The sequence below is a fragment of the Pelecanus crispus genome, chromosome 1 (assembly GCF_030463565.1).
Source record: "Pelecanus crispus isolate bPelCri1 chromosome 1, bPelCri1.pri, whole genome shotgun sequence".
In the NCBI taxonomy this organism is placed as follows: domain Eukaryota; kingdom Metazoa; phylum Chordata; class Aves; order Pelecaniformes; family Pelecanidae; genus Pelecanus; species Pelecanus crispus.
Genome location: NC_134643.1, coordinates 220,483,090 through 220,508,069, shown reverse-complemented (window position 1 = coordinate 220,508,069; position 24,980 = coordinate 220,483,090). Strand labels below are relative to the sequence as shown.

Below are 24,980 nucleotides of genomic sequence, written 5' to 3'. Positions count from 1 at the left end.
CTGCTTTGTGCAGAGTGAGGCTCTGCACAAGGAGTTAGGTCGCAGGCACATGTTGAAAGCACACGCATTCTCTAGGGTAATTGTGGCAGATGCCTGTGTGTGACTGTCTGGCCTGACTGCCTGGTGTTTACCATGGGTCAAGAATCATATGATTACTTACCATGGGTTGGCTAATCCACACCTACATGCCTAGTGTGGAGTAGATGCTGTGCTTCAGCATCTCAGTCTTGTAGTAGCTGCTTTGTGTAGAGGATGGCTTCTTGTTTCTTCGAGTATGAATCTTCAGTCTTCCTGTACTTTTACTGTGCTTTTCACCTTTATACTTCTCTCACGTAATAACTGCCAATTATGTAAAGCAATGAATCATTTGGTTCTTTCCTGTAATGAAGGCTGAATAGTTGTAGAGACTGTAGATATCTTGGTTGGGAGTGCAAATATATTATTTTTCTTACCCAGAGTATTAATACAGTATTTTACTGCATGTTTTATACTAGCTAACTTTGGCAGGATTAGGCAATACAATGCCTTTGATACAGGTGCAATTGCAAATCTTCAGTGTTACTGAAATGCCTGTAGGCCAGACCTTTGTTATGATTCCTTGCAAAATCTCTGCTTTGCTGGAAAAAAGCCATAAACCCAAACAGAACTGAATTACGTGAAAGTCATTTAGCGATAAAAAATTTAACTGTTATAACAAAAATATGGTTTCATTTCTTCTATTTAAAAACAAACTAGAACTGTTTCCGAAGAAATAGGTAGTTTTGACATTGCTGCTGAAATTTGGTGTATGATTTAGTGTAGGTAGGTAAGTGGTGTTCTTCAAAACCTAAGTCATCAATCACTTAAATAGGTCTAAGGTTTTGAAATCTTTAGAAACATGCTTCTATTGGACTACTCGTTTGGACTTTAACTTACTTTGTAAGTCACTTCTCTGTTTTTGCCTATCTCTGTTTTCTCATTTTCTTTTCATAGACAATACATAAAATTGTAGCTTACTTTAGGTTGGAAGGGACCTCAGAAGGTCCTCTAATCAACCCCCTGCTTAAACCATGTCAAACTTTAAATGATCTGGTTGTTTACAGGCTCTAGTGCCTGACCACTTTCACTGTGAAGATTTTTAATTTGTTCATCTGATAAGAATTTCCCTTGTTGCAGCATGTCTGCTGCCTCTCATCCTTTTGTTGTGAACTTCTAAGAAACATCTGACTCTGAAGATGGCGTTTATGTTCCTGCTCCCTGCCTTCAGCCTTCTGTTCTGCAGATGGAGCAAACTCGCCTGCTTCAACCACTTCTGTGTCATGTGCTCTAAGGCCGGGCCATCCTGATGGCCTTTCTCTGGGCTGTCTCCAGCTACATCCGTGGATATGGCTGTGCATTCATTGCTGTCTGAGCTTCCCTCATACAACTCTCCTAGACAGCTGCAAGCTTAACTTAAAATTCTTGCTGCTAACTGCTGCCTTCTTTCCAACAATGATCAGTGTTTATTATTTAATATCTGTATGCTGTGTCTTATGTTATGAAACTGTAGCAGCCTTTAGAGTTGGGAAGGTGGTTTGTACTTCCCAGGAGAGGGGTTGTTTTTTTCAGCTGTGAGGTGTTGTGGGCATTAATGCAGAAGGTCAATAGAGAGAGTGACTTTCCTTTCTGTAGTCTTCATGGGGGTAAGTATTCAATCCTGCTCCTTCTTTCCTATGACAAGAAGTTCGAAGATGAAACAGTCATTGCACTTTCACCAAGGGTTACAATTTTTTTGCTTGATTTTTTTTGTTTGTTTGTTTCTTCCTTTTTTGTTCTTTTCTAAGGTTAAAGCTATTCCCCTTGTCGTGGTTTAGCCCCAGCCAGCAGCTAAGCACCACGCAGCCGCTCGCTCACTCCCCTTACCCCGATGGGATGGGGGAGAGAATCGGAGGAGTAAGAGTGAGAAACACTCCTGGGCTGAGATAAGAACAGTTTAATAATTGAAATAAAGTAAAATAGGAATGATAATAATAACAAGATAATAATGATAATAACAATAATAATATACAAAGCAAGTGATGCACAATGCAATTGCTCACCACCCGCCAACCAATACCCAGACAGTTCCCGAGCAGCGATCGCTGCTCCCCAGCCAACCCTCCCCCCAGTTTCTATACTGAGCATGATGTCATATGGTATGGAATAGCCCTTTTGGCCAGTTTGGATCAACTATTCTGGCTGTGCCCCCTCCCAGTTTCTTGTGCACCTGGCAGAGCATGGGAAGCTGAAAAGTCCTTGACTAGCATAAGAAGTACGCAGCAACAACTAAAAACATCAGCGTGTTATCAGCATTCTTCTCCTACTAAATCCAAGACACAGCACTATGCCTGCTGCTAGGAAGAAAATTAACTCTATCCCAGCTGAAACCAGGATACCCTTATTGCCTTGCCCTTTGGTTATATACCTGCCTGTCGTATTGCTCATACCATACCCAGTAACTAGCAGTCTTGAGATATGTTGCTTTGGGCACTTAGGTTTCAAAATACATAGCTGGTATTTTCATAGGTGGGTGTGAGAAGAGTTGTGTAAAGTGTAGGATGTGAAAATAATTATATATTTGTTCCTCTCCCTTAATGAAGGGTGTCTGTGGGAATAGGATAAATAAGCAAGAACGCTGTATGTGACAGTCTTCCTGAACAGGCAGTGCAGCAGTGTGGGATGCAGGGTACTGTCTTCTCTTCTGCTGCGTCTGTACTATGCTTCTTATGCTATGGTTAGCAAAAAAAATTGCTAATCTAATTTGGATTTAACTGTACAAATATTTCTTTACCTAATTAGCATTGCTCATGCGAATACTTTCAAAGAAGCTTTCAGACAGATGTAACTTTTCTGAAATGTATGTGATGTAGGCACTTTGGGGTATCGGGACATACCAGATTATTAAGCATCTGTGTTATTCAACCTGAATTTTGTAGAGAAAGAAACTTCATGTTTTGTTAAACTTAGTCTGTAGTAACTGGTACTGCAGTGACACTTTCCCTTGTTTGCATTTGCAAATTTACTTCCTTCTGTTCAAGGCTAGACTTGCCTGTGTACTTCTGTTCTTGCCTATGTTCTTTCCCAGTTGGCTACTAGCTCTCCTTCCTAATGTGCCTGCCCTCTCTTCCCCCCACCCCCCAAGTTCATTCATATGCTTTTCACATAAACACTCATCAGTTCTGTGAGGGATGATTTTCTGCTGGGTTACAGAGCCTGTTTTCTTTTACGCACTGCAACAGATACCAAAACATGATTTGAAAGTCCAATGGTGTTTTAGAAAACATTTCTTCTGGTACAGAATATCACCTAGAATGGATATAATTTCTTTTTAGTAATTTTAGATGGTAGATTTTCAAGTGGCACATCTTTGTTACCGTTGACTAGTTGGCAAATGTTGCATTTAAGAATAGAAGTTTTCACTTCCTAATATGCATTTGCACCTCTCGTGCCAAAATGTACGACTTGATATCCTGTGATATATATACCTTTGTATTTAATGTGCGTTCCTGCCAGATAGCCTTGCACAAAACTGCTTGTGTTATTACTTAGGTGGGAAGACCTGAAGATCAAGAAGCTGCAGGGCTTGGTTTTAATGATCCAGCTCAGAGCATGTCTCTTGCTGAGTAATATCCTAGTGTTGTCTTAACAGCCCCAAATCATTATCCAATAATAGATAACCGTGACTTAAAAATGAGGTCATGAATGCCTGTAGTCATCACAGTTTTACTTGTAGATAAAGGAATGGCTAATCTCTCCATCTCATTACATTTTGAACGTGGAAATCATTTCCTGCTTGCTTCCTTTAATACTTAAGCTTGTAAATAGCAGCTTTTTAAGTTCTGACCGTACTAGTTCTGAGTTTGTGGTAGCCATGCTTACCTGCTTCTGTGGCTGAAGGACAGTCCTGTCTTTCAAAAGTCCTTCTTGATGAATGATTGTTTGTAGCAGGGTATAAAGCTGTCTTCAAAAGTTGAAACATTTCCCTTCAGGTTAAACGGACGTTTCCAGTTAGTCTTAGTAGCCCACAGACAGGCAGGCATAGGGCTTACTCCTGGCAGTTTGAGTGAAAATTATTATTTTATTTTTGGAGTGGTAAGAGTAGTAAAATGTCATCAGTACTATGTTGCATTAAGTTTAAGCCTCATTAAACGCTGGCAAGCTGTGTTATGTCATATCGGGATGTTAATATAGTTGCTTCTGTTGTATTTGTCACTGTAGCATCATGATCTTAAGCCATCACTTCCTTCATTGGCATTTGGAAATAAGTTACTGGATTGTTACATATTATTATTTGGTTGTATTACAAGTATGGCTACTCGTGGTTATACAGTTGCGACAGTAGCAAATCTAGAAGAAAGACAGGGTAACTTTTTTTAACAACTATTTGAAGAGTCACTAGATCTTGTCTGCTGGAAGTCCAGGTTGAGCAAAAATTGAATAGCTTTATTTTAGCTAGCCAACATCGGGTTATGCTGTGCTCCTAACTATCTTTTCAGTTCACAACCCACTTTGCTGTAACTAAATTAATCTGTTTGCTTCTGGCATTGTAGCTAGAGGCTCATTTTTTCATTGAACTTTTCCTCTGCTCTTTTGAAGATGTTGATTGCATTGTATCAAGACTAAGCAGTATATGAATCTTCTGTTACTCACATTGAACCAATGTCTAGAAGGGTTTACTGGTCCGTTAAGAGGCCAGTCATAATCTTCCAGTAAAACTTGATTAAATAGTAGCATGTAAGAATTATTTTGCTATTAATGCTTTAGATGTTTGAAAGCTTGGAGTTGTTAGTTGGAGACAGTGTAAGTCATTATGGTACTTCTGTTCCAGGACCTTAGAAGGCAACTGCAAAAGCCATTGAGGACCAGGAATCTTGGCAGTGAACAGAATGGAGTTTGTATTACAAGGTTCTGGTAGACCAGTGCTATGGTGCTTTTCAAAAAATTATTTTACTGGAAAGCCCCTCAGTTTTCATAGAAAATATTACTGTATAAAATGAGTGTACTGATTTTTTTGTTTGTTATTGATCTTCCTTCACAGAACTCGTAATAATAAAAACTTCTGTATTGCAGATTTAATCCAATGCACAAATGAGATGAATGTGAACATCCCACAGCTGGCAGACAGTTTGTTTGAAAGAACTACCAACAGTAGCTGGGTAGTGGTCTTCAAATCTCTCATCACAACCCATCATCTAATGGTGTATGGAAATGAGGTAATACAAAAAATGATATCTCTGAGAACAGTTACAGCACTTCATTCCTAATAAATGTCAGCTAAATGCTTCCACTAATTATCTTTGTAAGAAAATCTTTATATTTAGCTTCCCGTGTCTTCACTCTGCATCAACATGGGTCTCATATCTTTGTCTGCTTAGTTTATTTCTACTTTAAAGTCCGTAATTCTAGAATCAAAACTAAGTGTCCTGAATGCTGGAGGTACCTTTTTCTCTGGTGTTATTTTAATAATAAAAAAACCCAACCAAACAAAACAACAGAAATGATCTTGAATGGGATTCTGAAAGCTGAAAAGGGAAGCATTTTTAGGTTCATGTTCTAGCCAATCCAGATGGTCTCTTCGCCCAGATAACTTGATTCTGAATAGATTTCCACCGTTACCCACTAACCTTTTGCAGTGAAGGCAAATGTGTGCCTGTGAGCTGGCTTTGAGTATGAGCATCTAAATAACACCAAATACTGTAGAACAATTAAACAAAACCCCAATTTAAATGAAAAGGAATAAGCTTATTTTGTTCCACAACTTGAATTCCTATGGGGCCTTATTTTTTGAGATACCAAGCCAAGCACAGCAGCAGCTTTCTGCATTTAAAAAAAACCCAAACAAACTATACTTTGAAGGCTTCCTTAGAAAGTATTTGTAAACATTTCTTTTTACTGCAGTCAGTCAGTATAATGTAAGCTATATGAATTTTGGAATTAAGAGGGATCGTTTTAGAAAAAAAATATATAGTGGTTTTTCTTGCAGGTCAGCTGCAGAATATTTCTGGTCTTGGTGAAAATGTATACTTTGAAGCTAAGTAAGCCACAAGAGGGCAAACTTCCCATGTTGACTTTAAGCATTATCATTGGGATAATTGATGCTTTCCAAAATAGGGTCTGTATACTTTTGCTGTGCTCGCACTTTGAGTCATATAAATTTTACACTGATACCAGTACACTTCATAATAATGAAAGATATTTCATGGACCACTGTCTGAAATATTCTCCATTTCAAGAATAAAACTGCCAAAGAAATTTTGCTTGCCAAATGTGTTATAGAAGTAATAAGGGTAAGATTGCTGCTCAAGATGAAACTTTTCACAGCTAGAAATAGTAGTTGAACAATGAATGTGGAAATCAAGTGCTTATGAAAATGTCTGGTAGTTTGTAGAGATTCTGTAAATCCCTTTGTAAAAATCTTGAAAAGTGTTTGGTCCTCCAGCTTTTGCTTAATTCATTTATAGTGAAGTCCTGAGTACTTCTACCCTTCTCCAGTCCTTTTTCTATGTAACCTATGTATTTATGCTAATGAAAATAATTCAGTAGTACATGTTCCACTAATCAGAACTATTTCTTCCTCTGTCAGAATGTTATTACAAGTGAATGATTGGTTTATTTTTGTATCAACTCTCTATACAGTGGTTCATAAGACAAAACTATTTTTCCTACTAAATAAGATGTGGTGCCAGTGGTCTGAAATGTGTCTTTACAAGATGAAAATAGCATCACTCGTTTTTGTGAAACGTAATGGAGAATTATATGTAACTAATGAGATGTACTATGTGATACTGTGTTAATGTTTTATATGGATTCTTATGTTTATTTAACGTTTAAGTGAACTAATCTTTGTATCACCTTATTTTCATATTTAAGCTAAGTACTATTAGAAGTATATGCTGACCAAAGATGCCTTGGCTAATTGGTAAAATGAAATCAGCCGTTATAAAATTGAAGTTAGTGAAGCAGTTGTGAGCATGTAAATTGAGAAAGTATTTGGTTTTTTTTTTTTTCAGAAGTTTCCAGTTCCATATTCTGGGTTAAAATAAAGTCTTTCAGTCAGAGGCTGTCATGCAATATCTATGTGACTTTGAATTGTGCAGATTCTTACATAAAAAATAACTAGCCTAATTTGAAAATTTGGCTGAGTTCTTGTAATAGTTTCCACATTTGAAATCAGTCTTAAAGCATAAAAGCTGAATTTCATAAGCTGGATAAAAATTGCTTCTAGTACTGTTACCTCAGTTCCAGCTCATTGAATGCTTTTAATATGTTACCAAATTTTTCCTTTCATCTAGCGTTTTATCCAGTATCTGGCGTCCAGAAACACATTGTTTAATTTGAGCAATTTCCTAGACAAAAGTGGATTGCAAGGTAAGGCATCTTTTTCATTGAAAGTTAGTAGTGTGCTAGGGGACAGTAAATACAACTTGGTAACTTTAACAATGTCATTTAAGGAGTAATTTTTCTGTCTGTTTTACCCCAGACTGCCTTTCTTAATTTAAAATGCTGATGTGGCATGGCAGAAGCTTTGTTGCATTTTTTAGGAGAGGCTTACTTATAAATGGTTTTAACTGTCTTAGCTAAACAGATCTGACTTATTATTCCTCCTGTTTCTGAAGACATTCTCCATTTGGAGAGGTATATTTTAATTAGTAAGTTACATTTCAAAAAATACATCATATGTACATCAGATACAGCATGTCAATGAGACAAGAACTGTGTCTTTAAAAAAAAGAAATAAGTTAACTTTTGAGGAGATTGTTTGAAGACTGTTCCATCTATCTTTGAGACTAATTCTGTGGGCAAGTAAGTTTCTCTATAGTTCAGATTTTTCAACTGAAATACCCTTCCAAACTGTTACGCTGCAGTTCAGTGCAGTTCTGATCATACATGTAGCTGTTGTCTTTTATTTTTTCTCCTGAGGTGGTTTCTTACTTTCCACATTGGTTTTTATATAGCTGGTTCTAACTTTTGCCACAGGTGTACTAAAACAGGCACACAGAGTGGTTGCCTGGGGACGAAACCTGCTCAGTGATAACCAAGGGTCTGCCACATTGCCTCATTATATTAAGTCTTAACTTCCATGGTCTCCGTATAGATTATGAACAGATTTTTTTTCTTGGTCTCTATCCTTAGACTGACATTTATCAAAATGTTTCCTATCACCATGTCTTAACATAGAAAAATTTTTGTCATGTCCTAATGTTTCCTTCAATGCCGCCTTTTTTTTTTTTTTTCCTATTCAGTTGTAAATGAGAGAATGTGTTGTGGAATTGACGCAGACATCTTTGTGAATGCATCGTGTAATTTTTTTTTGGTAGTAATTTCTATCATAGTATGAGAACTCGCATAAAAATACTTTGTTTTGCTTTTGGGAGTAATTTCCTTAGGAAGTGAAGTGTAAACTTCTACATAGTTCAGGTCTCTAGATATTTGCAGTATTGTCTGTTTGATTTACATGGTGACTTATTATGATGTATGCAGTTCTTCATAACACAGATTAACTATACAAAATCAGGCAAAAATATAATGAAGCTGTCTTGTGTTAATATTTTACACTTTATTTAGAGTAAGGTTCTTGATCTTTAATTGACTAGGCAAGTAATAAACTTCTGAAACTTGTTTTTTAGGTTATGACATGTCAACGTTTATCAGACGGTATAGTAGGTATCTGAATGAAAAGGCAGTTTCCTATAGACAAGTGGCTTTTGACTTCACAAAAGTAAAAAGAGGGTAAGGACTGTATTTTGTTTTGCTTATCTTGAGGTTTTGTCTTGTGTCCTATAATTCAAGTGGAAAATACCAATGTTGGCTCCAACTTAGTACAGACAGTAATGTCTGCTTTTCTCGCTTGGATACCTCCCATGACACACAAAGGCTCAACTGCCCAGTTATGTGTATTGCAAAACTATTTTACTTCAGTTATTGTAATTTTACTACTTTAAACATTAACAGTTTAATATAAAGAAATGAAAAATGGTATGCATCAAAGTATATATCAAAAAAGTAGAAGTTTGGACAAATCTTCTGCAGTAGATCACAAAGTTACTTTGACTTGCATTTAGTATAAGGGGACTGTGCAATTTACTTGTGTTTCTAGCTCTGGCATGTTTAAATGACAGGTCTTTCATGAAACACCTTGCAGTCCTTCATGGTGTTTCTCTGTTCTTGTCCCAAAATGTCTGTATGAAGTTTACTACCTTTGTAAAGGTAGTGCAATTCATACTTTTAACAGGACATTGTAGTAGATGCTACTCAGAAGAGTTTGTCTACAGGAATTAAAATTTTCCCTGGAAGGTGAGCTCCTTTAAGAGAAATTGGTTGTTTGAGGCTAGGTACCCGTTTACATGTAAAATAACACAGTGCAGAACACCAGTAGTTGGGTAGATCCTATGTCATAGTGAACAATGGAACTGATCTGGAGATCTTCATTGGGAAGGCAGGAGAAGATGTACTGGTCATGGTTGAAAGTCTTTTCATCTTTGTCCATTATTTCTGTAAGCAGTGCTTTTTAAAGTTTAAAAACATAATTTTAGTTTTACGTTTGGACATCCTTTGTCATCCATACGCAGGATAATTTATCTTGATGCTTAAAAGTTAATTCTTAACTAACCCACAAAAACCTCAACCTAAAACTGCAAAAGATTTAACTGCAGTAGTCGGCTGCCTAATGATATCTTGCATTAGTGTTACAAAGCCATTTGAAACTGGCCTGAGAAGACTGTCCAAATCCCTTATACCTCCTTGTTAATACTGTACAGTCCATTTTGTTTTGAAATGTGATGGTAAAGTAAAAGGGGAATGCTTGGGCTGCTTTCACTGTTTCTGCCTTTAGACATGGTTGGAGTCCGAACAGCATAAAACACTTAGCCTTTTCTGCATGTAGGGTATGTGTGTGGTCAGGTGGCTGCAAATGCAGTAGAGAGTTACACAGTTGCTTAATAATCAGGTGTTTTAGGCCTAATGAGGTGAATTGTTTAGCCCACAGCATGTGCCTGGAGGTCCTTCTGTGAGCCAGCAGGAATAACCCTTCTGGTGGCAGCAATCTACCTTTTCCACACCTCATTTTTTTGCAGGGGCTCTGCTCCCATGCCCTGCCACGTTAGGTTTATTGCAGTTGCTGGCTGTTGTTAGGAGGCAGTATATGGCACAAGTAGAAAGCTGGAAGCAGTGCTTTCCAGCCTGGAGAACAGCCACAGCATTTTCTGTGCAGATGCACTGTGAGATTTGCACTTGCAGTAAACCTTTGGTTTGCTGGGTGCATGCTGATGCAACTGCAAGGCTGTCTGATTTGTCTTACAGAAAGCAGTTGTTTCTTGTCACTGAGGTGACTTAATCTCTTCCTTAGTTGTTGCTTTTCTTGGATATTTTTGGTCTTAGTCTATTTAATCTGGATGACTAATAAACAACCAAATATCAGTAATCAGCCATTAAAAGGAAGTGTCATGTAGTTTCCATAACCTTTCTGAAAAAACTTTGAAAACATAGTCACACTTATTTATTCTTTCTTACTGCTTTTAGTTGAAAAGAAAATCATCCAAACTGAGAAGAAATAATAATCGGGTGATTGGAAAAAGCATAGGTAAAAATTTGCTTCAGAAATAACCTTCGGAGCATTTTTTTGGTTACCCGATGCCTCATAGCTCAGCTATATTTCTGAGTACTATCAGTTTAATTTCATTTAATTTGCAGTTACTACAGTTGTATTGGCTAGACAGCATTCCTAAACATCAAAATGCCTGCTTTGAATGGCAATGATTTAAATGTTTTCTCTGACCTATTTCATTTTCTACATTATGTTTCTCACTGATAATTGCCTTCAAAATTCAGGTGAAGAGTTCTCTTTTGTTTTGCACAACAGGGCTGATGGAGTGATGAGAACAATGAGCACAGAAAAACTCCTAAAAACTGTACCAATTATACAAAATCAAATGGATGCACTTCTTGACTTCAATGTAAGTTTAGCAGCATGTACATGTCTAACATACTATTGACTTTGTTGTACAAACCTGCACAAGCTTGTAAAATAGGTCAAGGTTAAAGGTCTTGAACTTGGTTCCATGTTACCTGCACAGCTTAAAGAGCACAAATAATTTTATTCATTAGTATGCCCTCAAGAAACCAGAACAGAGAAATATGATGCTCACTGGAGAGAATGCTTTGTGCTGGATAAGTGTTGTTTATTGTGTACATTGTGTAAGAATTGTTTGTTCATTTAAAAGTTGATTATTTCTGCCCTCTGTCTTTTAGTTCTGTTAGTTAACATGAACATTAGTTTACAGAAATGTCTGCCAAAATGATTTAATTCTGTGTTGATCTGCTCTGCTACTACTTTCCACTAATAGCCAGTGAGATGATTGGAAAGCATACCTTGGGATAGAGTACTGGAGTTCAACTAGAAGTCTTCCAATGAAGGGATCAATTCAGTTAAATGAACTTTTTTCTGATCTTCCTAGGTGAATAGCAACGAACTTACAAATGGTGTAATTAATGCTGCCTTCATGCTCCTCTTCAAAGATGCCATTAGACTGTTTGCGGCATATAATGAAGGGATTATTAACCTCTTGGGTAAATATAACTGCTTTCTGCAATGTTAAACTTGGGGGAGGGAGCTCAGTAAACTATCACAAAGAGCTGCTCTTTTTTGAGAAGTTGAAATAGTCTACTGTAAAACATCAAACTATTACTGTTATTTCCAAGTCAGATTTATTTCCAAGGTTTTTCTGTCCAATTGCATTTTCCATTGCATTGTATACAGGGATGGATAAATTTCTGAAAGCAAAGCCAATTCAAGATTTTCTTCACTTAATTTTTTTCTTGCACTGCTTTGATTTGGGTGTTTTTTTTTTTTTTTTTTTTTGTCTCATTGAACTGCATGACAAACCTGAATGATGGTACTGATGTTTTTTTTCTTTAAGGAAACAAGATCAGGTTTTGTCTCTTTTTAGTTGAATAAGTTATGGTCAGTTACAAATTTGCAGTCACAGTATCTGTGATTGCTTGGCTATCAAAACTTTAATGTTGATTGGTTTTAATGATTGGTTTCTAGAGCATATCTTATATTTGAAGGGGAATTATAAATTCAGGCTTCAGGCCCTTTCACTTGCACGCACTAGAGGTGCAGGGGAGCCTAAATTTGGAAAATAATGAAGTTGAAAGTAATCTGTTGATTTGCTTGGTTTGGTTGTATTCTGTGACTGGATCAAGCTACCTGATTGCTGTTGTTACCCAATGCTTGCAAAATAGAAAGCAAAATCCAGAACTGGTCAGTAAAGGACAGTCATGCTTCCCCATCTACTACTTTTCCCTCAGTAAGAAAAACTAGCATGTAGTTGCTTTCACTCATATTTTGAGTGAAGCTTAATATAGAAACAGGCTTTGAAAGTGCTATTTCAAGGAGGGTGGGACTCTCTTGCTTTCAGCACTGGTGTTTTGTAATCAGTTACACCTCATTGTAGACCACAACATAACAAGAGGCATCAGTCTGGCAGAGAATATGAAAATCTTGCCTCATATGTGGCCACTGGAACAGAGTAGATGTTTGACTGCCAGATTATAAAATTGCTTCCCCCCCGCCCCCGCCCCCCCCCCCCCACCCCACCCCCTTCCCCAGGATTAATTTACATTTCTTTGGGTGACCTATTCTTAAACTTGATTGTCCTCTTCAGGGTGGTTGTGCTTTTGTGAGATCTAGTACCTGCAAGGTAAGCTGTAATTGCATGCATGTGATCATTAGCTCATGTTTGATGGAGCTTTTGTCACATGGTGCAAGTTGGGAATAGTGACTTCTGCAGTTAACATGATAAAACAGATCTGTAGGCATTTTCTGTTTGTCTTGGTTTATATGCTTTTACTTTGCATATCCTTTGCAGAATGCTTGATTTCTTATTTAATGCAAGTATTGTTACTGTTTATAGAAAAATACTTCGATATGAAAAAGAACCAGTGCAAAGAAGGCCTTGATATATATAAGAAGTTCCTCACTAGAATGACACGGATCTCGGAGTTCCTTAAAGTTGCAGAGGTAAACTTTAGTCAGCCAAACTTTGCCCTTTATTTGAAACAGCTTATAAAGTGCTTATTTTATCATAAAGCAGATACTTATTCCTTCCAGCCTAATGGCATTTCCATCAAGGGTCATCTTGTCAGTCTCTGTCCTGGTGATTAGCACAAAATACTTACTGGTTTATCCTTTACTTCAGGAGGGTGTATAAATACGCATTTTAAAATTTCCTTGATTACATAATAATTGTGAGCTTTCTTTGAAGAAGAGCCTTACTTTATGCAAATAAAGTAACTTCCTGGTGATCTGCTGCTTTCTATGATTCCAGCTGTATTCTGTTTTGGAACCTACAATTCTGCCATAAGTTTTAGATGAAATAACAGCTTCACAAATAAGAAATTGAGACAAGTAGATGAACATGTGATTTTTTTTTTTTAAAGATGTCTTGGCTATAGGTGTGTTTATAGAGGAAAAAGCAGTTACTTTGCAAAATGTTTTGTTCGTGGTTTTTTTTTTTTAATGTATTTAGTCTGTTGCATTCTTGTTTCTGAAGCATCGCTGAATTGATGTCCTAGTATTACGGAATTCCTTGGTTGAGATGTGCTCCTGTTCTTGTTTTACTTTCGTTCATTATTCATATCTCTCTTAATAAAAAAATCAAGCCATAAAGCTTGGCTCACTGTCTGTCCTGACAGAATATCTCTATCACAGTTACTACCTTCAGCTGTCTTCAGTTGATAACATTATCAACTGAAGTTGAGAGTATTAATGTTTCTATTATGACAATATATATCCTGCTGCAGAACATCTTAAGTTTGATCTGCATTTTAGAAAACAGCTTTGCAAAACTTTGAAAGTGCTTTGTTTTAGTAAATATATGCTCTGTGTCAGTAGGTCTGGGAATTTACCACATAAATTGTGATAGGCAAACTTCTCTAGCCTTAAAATTCTGAAACACTTGATTCTTACTCAGTTTTGTTTCTAAGGTTGTATCTGTTGAAATATCTCTGTAACACACATACATCAAATGTGTATACATTTAACGGAAGAATTTATTATAACCAACCATTATAGAGTTCAGATTGTGGAGATTTAAATGAGTATGGACAGGTTTGTGCTTTTTACATGACTTAATCTTAATGTTGTTTGTTTTTTGAGCATCTCTGCCTTTAACAAAAGCAAACAGGTTCTAAAGCTCATTTGTTTTATTACAGCAAGTTGGAATTGACAGAGGAGACATACCAGATCTCTCACAGGTAGATAAACTTATTATGTGTTTGCCAGTACATGTCAGTGTTGGGGATTACGGCATTCATTTATGTTTTCTTGCCTACCTTGTCACCAAGTTATTTCCGAGTTTGTGATTAAAACCAACCTCTGTCAGAGCCTGGCTTTTATATACACTGATCCTGTTGTGAAATATTACAGGTCATTTCTGTCATACTCTGATTGAGTTTTAAGACAACCTTATTTCTATCATGCTTGAAGATGCAATTAATATCTGTGAGTTCATATAATGAAACTTTTACATGATACTATGAAGCTGTGGTTTTTAGCAAGCTTGCTTTTGGCTATATGCCTATTTATATCATTGTGAAGGCTTGCAGACCATGCACATAGAAATTACTTTAGGTACAATTTCCTTCTTAGTGTCTCTTGAAATACTGACTGCTTCCGATTGTCTGCGTGCTGTTTCCTAGCTGTTAATTTTAATATCTCTTGACATATTTCAGTACTTGCTGGTGAGTCATTATGACAGAGTCATATAGTGAGGAGAGTACACCACCTGATATTTTAAGTAATTAAATAGGTAAAAGATGCCAAGATGCGGTATAGGTATTCTGAGCTGTTGTACCAGTTGTCCTACAGTTGCATTCTCTGGAGGTCTTTTAACTACTGATTTGCCTCGCCTTAGATTCTTCATACCTGTTCCCAAATGTCTCTTTTTGCAGGCACCGAGTAGCCTTCTTGATGCTTTGGAACAACACTTGGCTTCTCTAGAAGGGAAGAAAATCAAAGATTCCACAGCTGCAAGCAGGTGCTTATGCCCTCATTTTAAACAATTGTTGAATCCAGTGTTAAATCCATTATTTTCGATTTCATTATAAATTAATCGTATTCATTAAGGTTTGTGTAAGTTATGTTGAAGACATTGTATTAGGAATGGTAGAACAGCAAATTGTTAAGTCTTTTGCCGAGTACTTAAGACAGCTTCTTCCAGGTCAACAGAGCTAGAATCTAAGGAACTGCAAGCAGTCGCAGTAGAATCCCTTGTGTGGTAGTTACACTTTTAACATCTAATCTTGAACTGCTGAAGAGAAACTAAGCTGGTTTTTGTTTTTTGGTTTTTTGGTTTTTTTTTTCATTTACTGCCCACAAATGTTCATTTTACGTTAATAATTAGACTTCTGTAAGGTATACAACATTTATTTGTTCATGTCTTTAGACTCTTATATCTCAACTTTAATCCTTTTTTTTTCTCAAAAGCAAGGAAATGCTTCCAGAAGTCCTTATATTAAGAATGGATTTTTCAAGTAATTGGGGATTAAAGCCATAATGTATATAATGAAAGGCATTCACTGATTTTGAGTGCTTGCTAAAACACAGTGCAATCTAGAAAAGTCCTCTAGGCAACTAACTTCATTGTTCAAATTTTGAAAAGCTTAATATTTGGGGGAAGACTTGCAAAATTAAATAGCATTTCTGTATTGCATGTTCAAAAAATAAGGCAGTAATATTTTATATGTTCTTTTTTTATGGTAGTGACAATATTAGGGCATAGCACCATTCTGTTAGCTACTTTTCAGAATATTTGCTTTCTTTTGTAAGGTTACTTTGGTTTAAAAGTTAAGTATTTGTTTTAAATCTTTTTGCATACTCTAAAACATGATGACAAATTGCAAACTTTTCTGCTGGAGTATGCTAGTTGTACTGATAGTTTCTTAACTAAGCCTCTTAAGTTACCAACAATTTGAATTGGAGCTCATATTATCAGAGATTCCCATGTGTCTACAAATAATGCCATCTTAGGCAAACAGGAAAAGAGCAAAGGCTTCAAACATGAATTCTGTGATACTGTTTGGAGTAGAAACTTTTAAGGGAGAAAATCCAAAATCCAGTGTATAAGAGCAGATAGCATGATTTCTAGGTGTTTTCATTTTGCAGTTCATATGGTGTATCTTATTTAAACTTACCACTTTGTATTCTACAGTGTAAGATATAAGCAATGTTATAAAGAGTTCAGAAGGAGACTGGGTGGATGCAAGCAAAATGTTCTTTAGATGTTCCTATCACGTGTCCCCTATTAACAGCCAGCTTTTCTCCTGTCCAATTACTTTAGGGCTACCACCCTTTCCAATGCAGTCTCTTCCCTTGCAAGCACTGGCCTGTCCCTCACAAAAGTTGATGAAAGGGAAAAACAAGCTGCGTTAGAGGAAGAACAGGCTCGCTTAAAAGCTTTAAAGGTAGGCATACAGAGTTTTTAATTGGAAACACTTTTCCTATGTCCTTGTTGGTAGCATATTTGGATTCTTAAAGGAGCAAAGGGAAAAGCAGAGTTATTAGTACTGAACATGTACTGTTGGCAAAGTGCTGGGAATAGTGTCTTACGTACACATACCATAAAACTTGTGGAGCGTTTGTTAAAATAGTTTCTGAAGGATTTGTGGCACCGCTGACTCTTGTAATTATAAGTAGCTGACACTAGCATGTGGAATAAATAAAAATAATTCTTTAGTTCTGCTTTACTTCCAAAGTCATATACACAAATGTTGTTTTTCTGGATTTCTTATGCCAGCTCACTTTCCCAACAGGAGCAACGTCTAAAAGAACTTGCAAAGAAACCTCATGCCTCTTTAACAACTGCAGCTTCTCCTGTGTCGACTGCTGCAGGAAGCATAATGACTACACCAGCCATTGATATTTTTTCTACGCCTAGCTCTTCAAACAGGTATGCTTAATGGTGTTGCTTCACTGTGAGATGCACTGCAGCTAGGGTTTCCTCTAAATTTTTGCTGCAGAGTGTATGTTGCAGAAGGCTGATTGGGTGTAGAGTACATTAGTGATGTGATAAGAAATGATGTTTTGGGTAAAGTTGATGGGGAAAATAACCTATTGCCATAAATAACACGTTTTCATTATCCATTTGCGGTATAGTTTCTGAAAAGAACCAACTGCTGACAGCCCTTGTAGCTGTTCTTAGTTGGAGAGCCAGACAGTTGGAACTGTACAACACACATGCTTTATCCCCAAAGAACCTTACAAGTTGGGAAAAGTCAAATAAAAATTCAATTTGGGTGGTCATAAAGATAATACTGAATTTAATGTTGCATTTCTAGATCTTTAAAAGTAGCGTGATAACAAATGTTATTGGTAGGCTTTCAGAAAAAGGAAAGCCTGAAACGGGGTTTGAAAGAAGAGAGGCAGGTTTTGTAGTCTTGAGTTGTATCTGGAACATCTCTGTCTGCAAGGACTTGTAAAGGTAGTACAAGAGTACTCACTGCATGCTGATCCTGATCTTTGACTAGCAGGAACTGTTGAGTAAGTGTGTGATCTTCGCTCTGTAAAATACCTGTCAAATCAAGTAATAGCAGAAGGTACAGTGCTTTTATCAGTATAGAAGGAAATAGCTCTCTGAAGGCATATTTTTGCTTTGGGTGTGAGCCTAAACCTAAATAATTGCTTAGTTGTTCTGTCAGAGCTTGCATAGGAATCTACTTGTCTCCTTTAGCTTTTTGCTGTTCTTTAAAAGCAGTCAGCACTTTGACAGCCTTCTTTCCCCATTAGAAAGCTATTGAGGGAAATTACTTGACACCAAATATGTGTAAAATAGCTGAATCGTATATAAGAAGCTTGAGAATCTGTTGGTGTTAGTAACTGAAAGACTTCCTTCAAAAAAATATTTTCTTTTATATTGCTTTTTAGAGACCAAAATATTTGAAATAGGCATATGCTTTGAACTAGTAACTTTGAATACCTGATCTTGCTTCTTAAGAGGTCTGAAACATAAAAACATCTGATAAAGCTTCTTGAAACAGCCAGAAATGCTATGTAGTGAAGACAAGAGCATTTTCTTCTAGGAAAACAAAGGCTAGTTTGTCTTCATGTTTAAATTCTGTTGCTGGCGGTATGGCTGCTATGAGCAAAGAACAGATTTTTACAGCAGGAGCTGCCATGAGGGGGATATGTTGGGTCGTAAGTTCAGTTGCTTGCTATTAGATGCAATGTGTCTGATTAATCCCTGTCATTAACTTGAACAAGCTTTACCTTGAAAATTACCCTGGTTCTGCTGCTCACATTACAGGCTGTGCCAGACCATGCTGCTTTTTAATAGGAGCAGTAATGGCAAAATGTGATTTCAGTCACTGTTGAAATGAAATTGTAAAAAGTGAATGATAGGAGTGATTGGGTCAGCAAGAGAATATACAGGATGTGGCTACTAGCCTTTAAACTCTTGTGCCAGTCTCATTTCAAAAGATGCTTGGAGGCCACAGTGACTTAGCTCCTGTCCATAGCAGCAGCCATACATGGAAATTTTAGTTCATGTGCTGAAAAGTTCTGGGTGAACACCAGTACTCCTTTTTTCTTTTTTTTTTTTTTTTTAGGACTAAAGTGTGAAATGAACTCTCTGCAAGAGGGTGAATTTTACTGTTCCTAATTTCAGTTTCCTATTGAAATTATTGCAGCAGTTGGAAATGAAGAGCGAAGTCTTAAATACATGTGATGTTCTTAGGTCTCAACTTGAAGAGTCTAAAATGTGCATTTAAATGAGTTGTCACACGACTGATGTGTGACAAAATGTTTCAAGGCTGCTTATATTTTGCTTTCCCCAAAGTTCTTTAGTAGCTCGTAGGTGTAAGCCAGTTTCTCAGCAGTGGTTGCTAGTGGAAAGGTACGAGTTGTGGAATTTAGATGTAACATTTTGGTGGTGCAACCCATTAGAGCTCATTCTGTCATTCTGCTTTTGTCATACTTAAGGGCTTTCATGAGGTTATTTTAAAATTTGCTGAAGATGGCTGAACGTAACATGCTCTAGACCTGGTGTTGGACTGTGAGGAAGATGAGAAGACTGGTTGTCTTTGTGTCTTAGCTTTGACAAAAGTCGCTTGGCATAACATAGAACTTAGCTTGCTAAATTAACACTCTTCTACAGAACTGAAAATGTGAAGTTCACCAGACTTTCTGAAATTGGCTTAGTTCTATCCATTTTGTAACAACCAGTGGGTAACAAGGCTTTATTTACTGTTGACAGTCGCTAGCATTTGCCTTGTATTGAAAACTGTGATGTAGTTCAAACAGTTGTATTAATTTGTCTTTGTAGCACTTCAAAGCTGCCAAATGATCTCCTTGATTTGCAGCCAACTTTTCATCCATCTGTACATCCTATATCTGCTGCTCCACAAGTAGGAAGTACCTGGGGAGGTAAGAATTCTGAATCGGATTAAGGTTCTAATTGCTACGTCCATGTTCCTATAAATGTTTCCCCCAGTCTGGGGGTTGCTTTTTTCCTTAAAAACAGGCATCTTGCAAAGACAAGTTACAAGTGGATGAAGGGAGCAGAAGTCGTCAAATATGGGTATGGATTAAAATAATGTAGCAGCATGTGGTGATGACAAAGAATTTTGATATGAGAGTTCTTAGTAGCAAAGTTACTTTAATTATGAGGCTCTGTCAGCCTCATAACTGCTGTCTTCAAGAGTCACATAGCAAGCTACAGAAACTTAGCTGTGAGAAGTCAGTTCTGTGAAAATGTCTGCCAAATAGCCCATGTTGCATACATGAGAACTTGAATACAGATTTTTTTTTTATACACAGTTTAAATTTTGCCTAATGTTAAATCAAATTTGCAGGTGATAATAGAGCAGAACTTGGATGAGGCCTGAAAGGAGGCAATTGTGACAACTATGCATAGAAGGCAAGAAAAGCCAAAGTTAGTTACAAGAAATAAGGCACCTCTTTACAAATTCTCTGCTGTATTTCATTTAACTACAAAGGCAAATTAGCAAAAAGCCATGGTTGGCTGTCTTTAAGTGAAGAGACAAAATTTATAAGGAACTTTTCCCTCTGAAATTTACTTCAAAACACCCAAATTATTGTTCTGCCCAGCTGCTAGGATGGACTGAATGAAATGTTAGATTATTTTAGTGATACGGCAAGTCCTTAAACCAAGGAGGCAAGCAAGAGCATTCTGGAAAGTCAAGATTGTTACTTCAAGATTAATTTGAGTGTTAGAGCATTTAGTTATTTACTTAAAGCCATTTTTCACTCTGCTGCTTTGCAGTGTTCCAGAATATTTCTGATATAGGTGACGTATTGCCTAAGTATTGCCTATAGGTAACGTATTGCACTGTTGGTTTTACTGGTGGAGGATTAAAAATCTCTGATAAAGATGTTTCTTCTTACTTTTCTACATAAATGACACTTAATAAAGTAGTAAACTCCTGAACTATGTGGCTATTTCCAGATTATTTTTCTTTTATAAATCAGATGCTTGCAAAAATGCTTTCTTTTATGATGTGAAAAATTCAGAGTTGCTGCTTCAGAAAGTTTTGTAGGCATCGGAATAATCCTATTCTGAAACTTTACTTCACTATTTCTTCTTATGAGCTATAGCTTTTCCTAAACATCTTTCCAGTTATCTAATATATCTTCATAATAAGCAGTGTATATATTCTACTTTCCTATTTACTTTTTGCTGTGTACTTTGTGTTTTATGTAGCTCCTCACATTTGTTTGTAGGGAAATAACAAGCAATTTTGAATGACAGAGGCAATACTAATATATGTGGTAGCTTCAAAAATAAATAAAAGTTGTTTACTTGTCCTTCAGTTTTGCTGAGCAGAGCATTTTTTGAGAAAGAAGCAGTGAGGAGTGTATCGAGTTATGCATACAAATTTCAATGTTTAATAAGCTTAGAGTTCCAGAAATGGAGAAAAAATGTTATGGCTCATCTTGTTTGCTTTCTGGAAAATATCTTCTTTCTCAGCTTGTCCTATTTGTTTCATGGGTGAGAGATAAAAGAGGAAATTATCTTCCTTTCGAAGGTCACATCACAATCTAGCATTTCTTTATTAACCTTAAAATTGAGCCTGAAAGACTGTGTGTGTTCAATGTTGTGTTACTCCTGGTAAGAGTCTTCAGTAATAGTCATCGATACATCTGCTTACTATTGACACATTTCTAAATACTTCTGAGATTTAATTAACTGTGAAGATTTCAGATTGCTAAAATTTTAGGCTAGAATTCTAGGATCACCATTTTTTGTTTTACTTTTCATAAAAAAAAAAAAAAATCTCTTCAGCTTTACAGACGTGAACACTCACTTCACATAGGTGAGGTAGATAAGAAGTGCTTTCCACGTTTTACAGATGGGGAAATCTGAGCAATTAACTGACTTGTCTGAAGTCATACGGCAAGTCAGTGGCAGAGCCAAGAATGGAACCTGAACTATTTCCAGTCCTGTGCTCTAACCACTGCACGGCATCCCTCCCTTAGGTAATTTTCTGACATGATGATGTTTGTGTTTGGTGTATATGGTGACTTCGAGAAGAGTACCAAACCAGCTGCAAGTTGCAATGGACTAAAATCAGTTACTGTTAAAAATTTTATGCAGCAGCTCTTAAGTGTGTAATAAAAGGATAAATTATTACAAAGGCATTATATTTGGGTTGCTGCCTTTTGTCTTGCACTTCCAAAAATGCTAAAGCGTAGCAGGTTAAAAAAATCCCAGAGAATGGGTTCTGTAATTGTATGTTTTCAGTTTACTTTTTTCAAACTGCAAGAGATGCCCCTGCAAAACCTTTGTCATTATTCTCTCAGGTAAAATACTTCGAGTTGGATAACTTAAAGGTAGAAGTTTGCAAAATTCAAACTGTTCTTTTAAATGAACCTGAATCAGTAATGTGCCTAATGATAGCCTGAAGGCACAGAGTGACTCCATTGACACAAACAGATGCCATGTGTATTCAAGGATGAAATTGGGCTTTAGAAACGTTGAGGTGTTGCTGTCAGGAGAGACAGAAGTTTTTAAAATCTGAGTATGCAAGGATATAAATTGCCCAAACCCAATTAATTTTCATTTACCTTTGTCACTAGCATTGGCAAGTTTTGACACCCGGACAAGATTGAACACACTGACTAAAATTAGAATGAGGCAGACAAGCGAAGAGTCTGAGAACAGGTTACATTTCTGAGAAAACTCCTGATAATCTGAAGTTGTATTGCATTGTCTTACTAGTCAAAACACATGAAACGCCATATACAACCTTGGGATTTGGGAACAGAAAGTAGTATGTAGTAATTTTCTTGTTGAGTGCATGTGTAAAATAATTCCAGTGGACAGTAGTTTCAAAAAAAAAAAGACAAAATGTTTTTAACCATATTTAGCTTCTTTCATATGTTCATCTGAGTTTTATCTGTTTTTATTGGGATTGTTCAGGGACCATTCCACCTGTGTCTGGTATATTTGCCAGCTATCAATTTGTACCTAAATTTCAGGAGCAGTGTATCAGTGTGGAAATAATCAGTTTGATCTATCTGTTTGGACTTTTTCCAATTACAAGGAGAACAGATAGAATGAGAAGAATGTGAAGTGGCAACAGAAGAAGCAAGCAGGAGCTGATTAAAGGATAATCTGACCTGTTTTATTGCCAGATCCGTTTGTTCTACAGCTTCTAGAATAGCATTTAAAGCAGACAGTTTTAAGCACTACCTGAAAGTAAGGACTTGGTTTCAGGTGACTGGCTGACTGGCATGTCCACAACTGCATTAGGTGGTAATTTTACTATCTTAAACATACATAAGATAATACAAAGTTTTGTATTGCTGTTATATATTACAAATACTATATTAGCGTATTCTGTTTATCCTTTATTCAGTGTTGGACATTGTCATTTTGCTGACTAAATGATTTAGAAAAAGGCTTTTTAAGGTACTTTTCTCATTCTTGCAATGTAGCCAAGGAATTTGGGAGAGAAGTCAGGTCTTAACTAAATAAGATATCTTCAGCTTGAAGAAAATCAAAGCTTGTATTAAGCCTGCAAAGAATAATGCAGTTACGGTTTTAAAATTTCTTTTTTTTTTTGGACTTGCATATGATGGAAATCTACATGTTATCAAGCTGTGTGGGATTTATAGCTAAGAATCAGGAGGTCAGATTCAGGGAGAGAAAATAACTTGCACTTTGAAGCTGCTGCATACATCATAGAAGTATTTACAGGAGCTGTGGATAAATCGGTAATCTAACCAGCTTTAAAAAAAAAAAAATCCAGAAACTGAAGTGTTAAGAAATCTCACCTAGAATTATTATTCAGACATTTCTCTATAGTGGTTTTGCCTAGAAGAGTAAGTTGTAGTTCTAGGCACTGTGATAAAACAACTAGGGCTAGATGAAACTCTTGCTGATCTCACTAGTGAGTTCTTGAGTTTTCCATCAAGGATTTGTGCTTTGAAGCCAGACAGGTAAACCACAGCTCCTTCTGTCAACGAGTATTGTAGCTGCCTTTCCTCTCCTGCTTATCTGTTGGATCCTGGAGTACAGGAGTATTTTAGCTTGGTAATTGCATCGATCCTCAGGAAACCTTGAAACTCTCCTATGTGCCTTGGGAAGTGACTCATATAGGTCCATGTTTCTTTCATTCCCCAGTACGGTCTGAGAGGTTTTTTAATAAGGAATATTTTCCTCATCACTGCTCAGTGTTGTCCCTCAAAGCAGAGCAGGTTTTTGCTTGCTTGCAGCTAATGGCATATCCACAGCAAGCTTGTTGCTCCTTATGCCCCAGGTAGTAAGGAAAGTACTTGTTTTTGTCTTGTCTGCTGCCTTGGTGTATTCATAGCTCTTGAAAATTTCATGATGCCCAGTAACAAAAAAAATCCATAAACGCAGTTTGAAGAAGAAGGAAAAGTACAGCTCTGTTGGGTTGGTTTGTTCAGGTTTCTAAAGCTATCCTCAGGATGGTATTGCATCGAATCCTCACTTAGCACCTGGGGTTCTGTTATGCTAAGAGGCAATCTTTGCTCCAGAGAATTTGTTGCGAGTGTCAGGACGTGACTGAGTGAAGCAAAAAGTATTGCGTTTAAAGAGGAATAACATACTAACTTTCAGTATAAAACACAGTGTGGAAGAAGCACACTTTATAAGACCAAGACGGTATTAATTTAAAAAAAAAAAAAAAAAAGTAAATGTGTAGCTAATATTTGTAGTATTCTTCCTGAGCAGAGAATGGATAATTCTGGACAATTTTAAAATAAAACAATTAGCTAGGTCATCCCAAGTTTAGAGATGTCAGGAGAAAACTATACTTCCTGGACTCTTCTTAAAACTCTTACTCTTCTATACCTAGGAAGCAGCATGTAACTAAATCCATCTCCCTTTTCTTCTTTCTTTTGCTCTCTGGAATTGAACAGATCCTTTTTCTGCTACTGTTGATAGTGTTGATGATGCCATTCCAAACCTAAATCCTTTTCTTACAAAAACTAACGATGCTGCTCATCTGTCTGTGTCTTCTGATGTATCTACTTTCACCAGTAGGACACCCACACATGAAATGTTTGTTGGTAAAGTACCATTTTAAACTAATTTCCTATTTCCTAAAAATTTAAACATTATTTTAGTTTCTAAAGTATATTTGTGGGGCCTTTCAGAAACTAAAAGCTGGTCATTTGGGGCTGATTTTGTGCTATGTTAGAACTTGATTTAGTAATTGTGCCATGAAAATGGTGTTAAAATCCTTGCTTGGCTACCTAGATGGTATCCTACCTGATGTAAAAGAACTTAGTTAAAGCAGTTGTTTGAGTGCAGTTTTACACAGTCTCTTATGCTTAGGAATTTTAAGGTAAAATACTATGTACGCCTGAGAATGAAAAGAAGATGCAACTTCTTTGTTCCTCAGGTTAAAATGTTGTTTTTAAACATAGGAGCTTAATCTAACTTTTTTGGTAGGGAATGTTTTTTCCCCCAAAAGTGTTAGCATTAACAAAACTGATA

General features: G+C 36.7%; 1 protein-coding gene across 5 annotated transcripts in view; it reads left to right on the top strand.

Annotated features, from left to right (window-relative positions):
• The window catches only part of PICALM (phosphatidylinositol binding clathrin assembly protein), a 71,642-nt gene that overhangs the window by 25,454 nt on the left and 21,208 nt on the right, over positions 1–24,980 (top strand). For 3 of the 5 annotated variants that reach the window (XM_075727616.1, XM_075727608.1, XM_075727599.1), the window contains exons 2-12: positions 5,068–5,210; positions 7,290–7,365; positions 8,625–8,727; positions 10,856–10,949; positions 11,451–11,562; positions 12,912–13,018; positions 14,212–14,253; positions 14,950–15,035; positions 16,338–16,461; positions 16,810–16,946; positions 19,317–19,417. In XM_075727616.1, coding sequence (XP_075583731.1) covers positions 5,068–5,210; positions 7,290–7,365; positions 8,625–8,727; positions 10,856–10,949; positions 11,451–11,562; positions 12,912–13,018; positions 14,212–14,253; positions 14,950–15,035; positions 16,338–16,461; positions 16,810–16,946; positions 19,317–19,417 — 1,125 coding nt within the window. Of the gene's footprint in view, positions 1–5,067; positions 5,211–7,289; positions 7,366–8,624; positions 8,728–10,855; positions 10,950–11,450; positions 11,563–12,911; positions 13,019–14,211; positions 14,254–14,949; positions 15,036–16,337; positions 16,462–16,809; positions 16,947–19,316; positions 19,418–24,400; positions 24,551–24,980 lie in introns of all 5 variants that reach the window. The other 2 variants (XM_075727593.1, XM_075727588.1) reach the window with 1 other exon arrangement.